The 11,593-nt window shown below is 31.4% G+C and overlaps 1 protein-coding gene across 1 annotated transcript; it reads right to left on the bottom strand.

The window, feature by feature from the left end:
* Positions 1-5,812: 5,812 nt before the first annotated feature.
* Positions 5,813-11,245, bottom strand: LOC132749327 (exostosin-1-like; the record flags this gene model as incomplete). Its single annotated transcript, XM_060739058.1, is given in 4 exon segments — positions 5,813-6,650; positions 7,224-7,384; positions 8,186-8,275; positions 11,153-11,245. Coding segments are annotated over 4 exon segments (708 nt in total), but the record flags the coding sequence as incomplete, so codon positions are not given.
* Positions 11,246-11,593: the final 348 nt, after the last annotated feature.

The following is an 11,593-nucleotide window of genomic DNA, read 5'->3' as shown; positions in this document are numbered from 1 at the left end:
TGTAATGAAAAATACTGGCCCGGCTGTGGAGTAAAAGACATAGAGTAAGCATAGACAAACTTAAAACTATAATTATGCTTCACTGAACAAATTTTTTTCGAGCGCATAAAAAATGACTTGGTTAATAAGTTTAAAGAGCAGTAAATGAACACCATACATTACACCTGATAATATTGAGGCTACATTTGATACTTAAAAGTCACTGAACATAGTGAAATGTACCTAATACAAATTTAATAAGCTTATTATGAATACAAAGGTCAAAAGTCGGGATTTTTATTGCCATGGTGCAGCCGTTGGAAAAAATCTTAAGTATCCGGTCCCTACTCCACTGAGGTCCAAAAGAATTAAAACATAAAATAATATTTCCTTATAATCAACTGGGCCATGCTAAACGGATAAGTATGAACAAGATAATTAAGAAATTGTATTGAAAATTGATATCTCTTGTGTTTCTTAGTCCAATTTGTGTTAAAGTGTTTGTAAGCTTATATTTTTTAGTCTTTTTGCACATTAAAATTATTATTCTGAGGAAAGTGATTGTTCTGAACATTTGCACACGAGTTATTGGTATAAAACTCCAAAAAAATATTTCCAGTCTCTTCCAGACAAAAAAAAACCTCAGTGGAGTCCCTTTAAAATTTTAAGTAAATTGATCTAGACTGAAGTTTAATAACATGAATTTTGTAACAACAAAAAAAACTTTTAATATACATTTAGAAGTAAACAATAAGTTCTTATTTTAACTACATCAATGCCTTACACATCTTAAGTCTTTGATTCTAATTCCTTCAGTAAAAAATAAAAGAAAAGAAAAGAAATTACTCAAAAGAGCTAAAACTACTTAGTGGTTTAGATCAAAAATGTAAAATAGAATCTAACAGCAACACTATTTCTGACAAAGGCACTTTTTGACCCTTACCTTTTTTCTCTTTTTTATTTATCAGTGACTTGGCATTATCAACTCTTGTAATGTGTTTCAACTAATAACTACACTGTGAAAAAGATACAAGTATGAGCAATGTAACAACAAAATGTGCCCAAATAAAAATTTTCTTAAAATGGAGTGAGACTGGCAAAATAAAAGTAACCCAATACCTGCAGCAAAAAAAAATAAATAAAATGTTATGTACTTAAATGAACTTTGATCTCTGGTAAATTGAAAAATTAATGCCCCCTTTTGCCTAGGAGTCTCCTCTTATGCACTTGTTACATGTTAAATTTGCTAGAATACAGTCTAACTTGCCCATGCGACCACGTGTATTAAGCGACTTTTGTCTTAAACGACCACTTTAAATTCCCCCCGATCATTTTCTCTCTATATCTTTAATGTATTAAGCGACTTTTGCTCAACGCGACCAGCGACCGCTAATTAGTAACCTAATTGACATCAATCTTTTCATTAAACGACCACTTGTACCTGTCAAGTAATTGTGTTTTTAGAGAACGCCACCTCGTTATGTCACAAGTGTCAGCAATCAAAACACAACAATAAACGTGTGAAAAACTCTATTTCCCATACCCTTTTAGCGTATGCAAATGAAGTTAAGTATACGCGTGACGTGTATAATCCAATAATATCGGATAAACAATGCAACGCTCCGCCCATACTGAGATGGTGTATACGCTTCGCTTGTTGACATTTAGACTGCATTGAATTGACCTTGAACTTGATCAGCCATTAAATTAATCGTAACAAATGGATGTAGTTTGTTTATTTCAAATGAAAAAATGCACAACAGAAAACATCTTCACTAATAGGGTTTTCGTGTTGGAGACAAGGAAAAACAACGGAGAAGTTAAAAAATTCTGAAAAAAATGTCAAACATGTACGTAATGGATAAAAACTGTTTTGTCAATAAATATCAGAACGTTATTTTTACATTTGCATCCGTTTAGATTATCGGGGCGTACTTATTATTCAACATTTATATAAAAATGAAGTTGAAAACCAATTCCATCGGATAAAAAAGATGTCATTTATAAATTTTGACTTTTATGTCATGCTGACTGTCTTAAGAGACCGTTTCATTAAGCGACCGTTTTTGGTGTTTCCCTTGCCCGGTCGCTTAATACACGTTTGACTGTATATATATCGGATCATTATTGGCTCATTGAAATTGAGTAAGCAGTCCAATATGTATATTCGACTTTTAAAAAGGCATTATTCAAACTAACATAATCAATATTGGATCAACATTGGCTTACTAACATCTGGGTATAATCCAATATGTAATCAATTTTGACAACAGTATATAGTGGTACAAATTCAGTATTTGGATAAATAAACAATGGATGACCCAAATACCTTACATGAAATCATATTGGACTGTAACAAAACAAGATTGAATCCAATAAAAGTCCAATACATGAAAATGCACTTAATTAATTGTTAAGAAAGAATAAGATTTTGACATATACATTTGTGTAATTATTTTTTAAATAGACAAATCCTAAAAAGATTCAGAGATCTACTCTGTAAATAGTAGAAATGATTTTATTTTACACAAAATAAAAAAATTGTTTGTTCAAAAGACAAAACAGATTTATAAAGATATAAACAACAAAAATGTTCCTTATCTTAAAAAATCAACTGACTTATATATCAATACAATAAGTTCAATAATAAATCAACAGACCAGCATTTAGTTACTGCTAACAAGTTATAACATCAATTTTCTTTTTAATTTATGTCTTATAAATACAGACTTCATTACATTTTGTACAACGATTGTGTCAGAAAATTTAGTTAATTTTAGAAAATGACTTTGTGAGACTACAACCATACCCCCAACTCACACCCCCATCTCCCCCACCCTCTTCCTGAAAATAAAACTTTTGACACAACCCTTAAGCTTCATTTTTTTTATAAAAAACTGACCACTTCTGTGTTTTATCTGGCCAAATTTTATCTTGATAACTTTTTTGACATGTTTTTTGTCATAGCAAATGTGACTTTCACACAACCTAAAACCTTTAAGGGTATAAACTTAAGCTATATCTTAGTATAATCTAATATCATAAAATGATAAAAAAGTTCTTATTATCAATTCTTGAAGGAGTCATTATATAGAATGTCTCCGTTATTTAATACACATTATTATGTGCATAAACAGAATAAAATGTTCCAGAGCAAAATATTATGCTGCAGTTTTAAGCCAAGTTTTAACCATTTAGCAATTATTTGCTGAATGTGCGATTTGTTTTTAAGAAAATATACAAACATATTTCTTTCATACAGGTATTTTGGAAGTTTTTTTTAGCTATTTCCCACATAGTTCAAGCAATAAATTTATAATTATAATGCCATGTATATATATAGCTATTTATTCACTTTAAAAACAAACCCAATGTTCATAATTATTTTGGTCAAAATAAATAAATATATATACCGGTATGTGTATATGACAGTTTGTTATTGTAAATCAAAATATATTCTCAAAATAAAAAAAGCGCAACATTTTGTTCAGATAACAACTCCGTAAATCACTTCATTATTTGGTAGATATCATCGTCACAATATACATCACCGTATAAAAGTACAGTGTAAAAGACATACAAATAAAGAGATAATTCATATTGTTTATTAAAAAAAAAAAAAAAAAAGAGGAGAAAAATAATATAAAATAATAAAATTACAAATTTTGTACATAAATATTTTGTATCTACGCTATTGACTGTATGACCCATATTTTGGCACATGTCACATCACGAACAATCTTCTCGCATATTTTGCAGGGCGTATCTCAACAACATGGCATGAGAAATACTTTGTTTTCTTAGTATTACAAATTATTAACAGATTATAAACAGATATGGTATATCATAAGCCTATTTATAGATGATATTAAATAAATGTAGGTTCAATACTTAACATATTGAAAGTGCAGAATAAAATCATGTCATGCGAGCCTCTGGCAAGCATATACTTTATTCAACAAGATCAACAAATTTAGTTGTGAAGCAATTATACGAATACAATAATTGATTTTCTACATATTCAAAATAGAACAGAATGCAGTAAAAAAACAAGGATATTTTTTCACTAACACGCTGATGCTGTAGTGCTTACATTTGGCATATGTTTAGTTTCGCTATCTTTGTATAATATATATGACATCACATCAAAATATATGCACAGCCATGCCATATTGTAAAAAGTGACACGGGTATGTGATATTTAGTTCTAACAGAATATTTTATACATGACCTCATCAATAGATCTTTAAATAGCAAAGCCATCGCCGAGGCCGAGCAACACATCCAAAAAACAATTTGATTTGCGGAACTTAAAAAGTGTTTCCATTAATGAAAGTATTATGAGCTTTCATAGAACAGAATTTTTATTTCATAGAGGATTTGCCAATAAAAGACTCTGTCCCTTAAGAATAAATGATAGAAAGTATTTAATCAGTCTGAAATACAATTCAAATTTTTCGCGATCGAGCTGAAATAAAAATGAAAATTCTCTTTGAAAAAAAAACAAAAAAAACCCCAACAAAACTAGGTCTATAAGCATAAAAATGAGTTTAATAATATGATGTATTGAAGAAAAAATAATGCAACAATCTTATATCTATAAAGGTATAAAACGAAATTTAACTGGCATAATTTTTTTTTCCTATGGTATAAATCAAATAACTGTTTAAGTAGAAAAAATTAAAAAAAGCTTGGTCTGTGCATAAAGCCTAGGTTAGAAAGAAACAGAAACAACTTATTTCACAATATTTTTCTAACAACTCTTCACTTCTGTCTTATATACACAAGGAATCAAAATTAATTTTCTCAAAATGTTACCATTTTTTTTTTCAAATGAAAATTTTACATTAGAATTTAATTTCCATCTTTCAATTAAAGGAAGTGTGGTGGTTTAGTTAAAGGCATTCACTTTTAAGGAATTGGGATGGTGGGTGGAAGGCTTACAATTTAAGGAATTGGGGTGGTGGGTGGAAGGCTTTCAATTTAAGGAATTGGGGTGGTGGGTGGAAGGCTTTCAATTTAAGGAATTGGGGTGGTGGGTGGAAGGCTTTCAATTTAAGGAAGGTGGGTTGGTTGGGACTGGGTTTGGGCATTTTGTGACTATGATAATTGTTCAGTTAAATTTTACAGAATGATCTGAGGAAACTTGGTCCTGACCTGCAGTACAGCACTAACATACAATCACCCTAGTTTAAACAATATATATTTCAGCTTGATGTATTATGAAAGATTTGGCAGTCATCTGACCAAAACTCCAGGCTCGTTTTTAAGACTAACCAGGAAAGGATTATCCAGTACAGGTGTTGAATAAGGAAAACATGGTCATGCCCCCACCTCCAGTAGGAATTGCACCTTCAATCCCCGGATAGACAAACTGCTGACATATAAGGAAAACCTCTTCCATAGGGACCACCTCTTCCTAACAACAACTTTTGTAAAATTAATGGGCTATATTTATTTTACTAAAACAAGAAATCAGATTTATTTCTTAATATTTCTTAATTTATATGAATCATGAAAGTGATGCCATACAATTAAATTTGTTTTAAGTAATGTATTGAGAATAAGGAAAATAATTATGTAAGTGTGCCATATACAGGTTTTAATTAAAGATCATACATGTGAACTCTCCCACTTTTAGCGGGAGACTCCCACTTTCTGCAGCCATATTTTCAAAGATTGTTCTTAAAATAAGGGATATTTTCAAAATTAAAGAAATCTCCCTCTTTTTGATATCAAAACTTTCTTCTTTGTTTATTGCAAATTCTAAAATCTCCCTCTTTTTAAAGAATAATCTCCCACTTGATCATTGAAAAAAGTTCACATGTATGAAAGATCCAAAATATACATCTTACTTGTTTAAACAAAATCAGCAGAGTTAATGCCCCTTGTGATAAAACTTTACAGACTATCAGTTTTCAACATATTCATTTATATCTCAATCCAAAGAGGATTCATTTACCTTTCTTATGATCTGAAAAGCAATTTGAATGAAATTCTATCCAAAATTCTCTGCAAACAATGAAGGAAAATTCTCAAATTTCATTGTAACACTTTTCCTATTTAATCTTATTTTTTGCACTGCGTTTTATAGCTCACAGAATTTTCATACACCTTCATCTTCTCCTGTAATATTCATTTTATACTCAAAAGACGAAATGATAAAAAAACAACTTTTCTTTTCTTTTCCTCTACTGAATCTGATGATTTGCAAGTTTAATTATTTCCCAAGCTGCTTGTAATGAAGCAATTTTGATTTTCGCACCTGATGATTGATTTGAATGTTTGTTTTTCCTGATTTTTTTGTTCAGGTGTTCACCACTTCAATTTGTCTGTACTTCTTTCGTAAGTTTGAAACTGGGTCTTTAAATAAGATCGGGTCCATTCGCATCTTTGAGCGCAATAAAGGCATATATCCGAATATATTGGCAAATGTATCTATACAAAGTTGTCGTTGAGAGAAATGAAATGAATCGAGCCACTGCGAATTTTTGGAATTATTTGGCAACAATGATTCACGATACTGTTTTCTATGAGTCACTTTGATTGGTGGTAGCTTGGTCACATGACTAACTAGGAAGTTCATTAGAATATCTTCACAGTTTTGAGATTCATCGACAGTGCGAGTGAGTGCCGAGCTGAGACCGTTACTGTACAAGTAATTGTAGTACCTGAAAAATGTAACAATATATTTGTAAAAGTTGCTACACAAATCCTTTGACCTGGGGGTATATCACATTAGCCAGGTCCATAAACGTGTTGGATATTCACCTCATCATATATATAACTATACAATATTAGTTTACTTATAATTGTGATATTGTCATAAAATGAATTTGGTTTTAGTATTTAAGTTCATTTAAAGCAGATCTGACATGTATATCTATTTAATTACAATTTACAGATTATGTGCCGCATTTTGTTTTGGCTCTTGTCTACATATTTTTTCATACAAAACTGTTTTAATAATAGATATGCAAACCCTCAAGGCACCATACGAAGAATGCCAACAAACTCCTGGCATAGAACCATGGACATAAAGCTATGTAAAACCAAGATGTCAAAAGCTCGGGCCATAGACCAAACCAGATGGTAGGCTGTGGTGAAAGTTCTATGCTCCCATTGGATTGAAGGGGATTAAGTAAATACCGGTAAGTAACATCAGTGGATACAATGTGATACATGATGAGTGATACACAAAAAGTGATGTAAGTTACTTCTCACTGCTTGCATCAAAGCATTACCTATGATAAACAGCAGCTCCTGTAAGGACCATGGAGTACTCGTAACTCCAGCGTGAAGTATAACTCCATCTGTTCTTAGCCTCGTCCCAATAATGGGAGCGTGCAGGGTATCCCACAATCCTCTCTGGAAACTCCCGCCATACACTCAATGCAAAATCAATCTATAAATAGATACAGTATCATAAAACAAGACTTAGGAATAGAAACACTATCTAAAATTCAATCTATAAAAATAGAAACAGCATCTTTAGATAGAATCATTATCTTAAAATCTACAAAACAGAAAGTATTAATTTCAATATCCATCAATAAAATAAATATTTTAAATATTAAATAACACTGAGAAATGATAACGAGAAATATAATAATAGTTATACTGTCTGCTAGACTCTTGGCTAGAATGTCCGTTACCATGGAAATAATAATAATATAGTATTGAAATCGGATTCAAGATGGTTGCCAATCATTTTAAATACAAAATTATGAATTGCAGTAATGTAGCCATATTCTCTTCATAAAACAATAGTTATTAGTTCTGTTTAACTGAATAGAGATAAAAGCAGCATTTAGCTGGTATCAGTCATCATACTACATAGATTTGCAGGCTGACTCGATTTTACTGGCAACAGGCAAATCTCTATCCTCACAAGCATTAACAGAATTAACCCTAAACCAGTTGGAACCTGAGTCAGCTTTTGCCATCAATAAAGTGCCAGGGCAGCTTCAACATCCTGGAACTGGAATAATTTTTGCCATCATCAACAAAGTGCCAGGCCAGCCTGCATGATCATCCATGCAGTCTGACCAGGCTCTACACTGTCGGCTGACCAACTTTTTAATTTTTCATCTTGATAATTATCTCCAAAACTGATAATGGACAGCCCCAAAAATGGAAGCTAAGAAATGCATGTAAGAAAATCAGTAGATTAAGAGTTGCACTTAATGACCCCAAAAATTCATACCTCATCTTTTGTGAGAAGTGAGTCCTCATCAAAACTGAACACAGCGTCTGTCTCGATTTCTTGATACGGGTAAAATCTGGAACTAATTGTCTGAAAAAATACGGTGAAAACCACAGATTAGTATTTAAGTATATTTAAAATAAATTAACATCATAAATTATTTCATTGTAAATTTGATTTGGGTTTTAAAAAACACACACATTTTTAATGCGTTTTTCATGATGGAGCATATATATATTCTTGAAAAAATATGTTCCTTGAGGCAAGCAATGAAAACAGAAATTTAAATGTGAACTGTGCAGACTCAATTCACAGATTAAGTCATGTACATGTGAAAAAAAGATATATTAATTCTGTCTAAGTTTCTTTTTATCCCCTATTTACTCGTTGACATGTTCACATCTCTGTAAAAATTGGTGCTGCATTGAGCCCAACATGCAAAGTAACCTCAGTTTAAAGTGCACTGGCATAAAAAACTTGCACTAACTAACACAGACAATTGTGGTCTGTGGTTTGATAACAAATTTTCAAGCCTCTCATGATATGATCATGTTGATCATGATTCTCAAGCATTTAATGACTGTGATTATTTATTTACAAATCCTGATGCACCAAATGCTTCTGACAAAAACACAAACTAATTTTGTCTTGGAATTCTACTCAAGATTTTGTAATAACCATGAATGTACAGACATTCTAAAGAGCATGTTACCGGTATTTGATGATCAAGTAAAAAAAAATATATTTATAGACATTGCACTAAAAGTTTAAAACAATTTAACAACATTCCAAAACCTTTTAGAAATTAAGAAACATCCCAACTATATGCTTGAGGACAAACAACACAGCCAGTGGTCTTTGATTCAGTTGAAAAGCTACTATAATTCTGAAAATACCTGCTTACTTTACTTAATGAACAGTTGAAATAATGATTCAAGGTAGAATGTTTTTCTGCCAATATTTGCTTGCCTCTGCCTTTAAAGCTGCACGCCTCCAGATGTACAAAAATATTTCGTTAAAATCAAACCTAAGAAAAGTGTACTTAGATTTTAGGAAAAGTATAAAAGATTCAAAGTTCTAGTAATAATTTACATGTTATGTGTGATTAATGACCGATTTTTCAGTATTAAAAACTATATTTCTACTGCATTAACGCAGTAAGGGCTATTTTTGCATATTTTGTCTTCTTTTTAGTAATTAACGTAGGTTGTAAGTGTCATTGATAATGTTTAAATTGCTTTTTTTGGTTATTTCAGTAAATAATACTTTTAAACACATTTTCAAAATTTTCATGAAAATTAGCATAAATCTGGAGGCGTGCCGCTTTAATATGTGACTTTTTTATCCACAGACATTTTATAACAACAATAGCCTGTATGTCTGTGTGCATGACTATTCACAGTGCTTGACTGTAAGAAAAGGGGCATAACTTTGTATAAAGGTAACTCAGAGTTATGGGCCCTATGTCCATCCTGTTAGATAATCACAGGTAACAAGTATGTGAAGTTTCAACTTATTCTTTTCAGTAGTTTCGGATCTACAAACTTTAACACAGAAACTAAACCAAAGAGTAACGACAATGTCAACAAGAGTTACAATAATACTTCTCCCTATTCTTTGAATAGTTGAACCAACAGAGTTACACATGAAATTGTTAAAGCTGCACACCTCCAGATGAGCCAAAATATTTCAAGAAAATCAATAATGAGAAAAATGTACTAAAATTTTTAGAAAGGTAAAAACATTCAAGATCCAAGTTATATTTTACTTGTTATGTGTGGTTTAACACTGATTTTGCAGTATTTTATCACCATATTGCTACTGCCTTACTAAAGCAGTAAGGGCTGTTTCTGCATATGTTGACCACTTTTTGGTAATTTTCTTGGATTGCAATAAGTAAATTGCTGTTTTGTTTTACCTCACGATATTTTACTTTTCCAAAATTTGCATGAAAATTAACATGAATCTGGAGGCATGCTGCTTTAACACAATTCAGAACTGCAGAGGTGTGCAATCTGGCCTAATCTTAAAATTTGGCAAAATCAGCACTTTATTACTGCCTCTAGCATAATGTGTTGATTTTAAAAAGATTTACTTCAATAGTTTCTGAAAGTCCTTTTGAAACATTGCAACTTTATCAAAGAAAACAATAAACAAAATTAGTTTAACAAATAACACAACATAAAGCCTTTTATGATTAAACTTTAAAGCAAAACTGATGGTGAATGAATTTCCATAATTGCATCATACTTCAATCTAACACTGTTACACACAATTGCATTTCCTTAATCTTCAAAAGCTTCAAAAACCCTATCTTGTTACTACACACCACACACAGTATCAGTTTTGGCTCAAACTAAAAAAAATATCATAGCCATGAAATTTAATTATTTCGCTTCTATTTGCCACACACATTATTCAATTCCTCATATTTTTTACATTGTAAGGTTTGTACAAATGACAGATGAATGAAAAAGAGCTTAATCTATAATCAAGGAAAAATGGTAAAAGAACTCGATTTGTAATTTTCTCATTTTAATTGGTGGGTTATTGAATCTTTCAAAAACTTTTCAGTTTTGCTAAAAGGTGCAAGGGTGCGAGGACAATAGCTTGCATTTACCACTTCTGTCCATAACTAGGCTAAATCAAACTGAGCATGCAACATTTTTGTAATACTGCTGTTTTGAGTGTTCTTTATGCTTTTTTTGTTTATTTTTTTTCCCCTATTTATAAATTTTGAATGCAACCTTACTGGATTGCATATAAATAATCAGAATCAAACCTTTTCTTAGATTCTGAATTGAACATTTCCATGTAAAGTTATAGAAATTGAACTTTTAGAATTTAACTTTTCTAAGAAAGTTGAACAATACGTAATGTGTTTTAAACATGAAAATTTTAAATTACAAGTTTTCTGAACTGATTTACACATCAAAAAGTTTAAACCATACCAGAATTGAACCTTACCTTTATATTTCTGGTTTTAACCAGAACTGGTACACCTAAATCAGCTGGCCATCTATGGGAAGGGGGCGGAGCTACATCACAGTGCCATATCACGATCATCTGAAAAACACACAAATGATTGATCATTTCATTTTCTTCCTTCACTTTAACCTTTATCCTGCTAAAACCCAAACTGTTAAGCCTTTGCCACAAATATAGAGCCTTCACTTCTGTACAGTCTGGCCTGGCTCTATACTATTAGTTTATAAATTATACTAATTTATTTAAGTTGTTTGTGTTGAAAGCTAAAAGTTTCTTGAAATACTTTTGAATCTGTTCCTGGAACAAATGAGTGTAAAGTTTCTTCTTGCTCACAGAAACAACTGCTTGCTCCTGACAGGGTTTGAACTCACATGACCAGCAATCCTTAGATTAATAGTCTGGCACATTAACCACTCGGCC

Source organism: Ruditapes philippinarum, unplaced genomic scaffold, assembly GCF_026571515.1.
Source record: "Ruditapes philippinarum isolate M1 unplaced genomic scaffold, ASM2657151v2 ctg5460_1_1_1_1, whole genome shotgun sequence".
Lineage (NCBI taxonomy): Eukaryota > Metazoa > Mollusca > Bivalvia > Venerida > Veneridae > Ruditapes > Ruditapes philippinarum.
The sequence above is the reverse complement of the archived record's forward strand: the minus strand, read 5'-3'. Positions and strand labels throughout refer to the sequence as shown.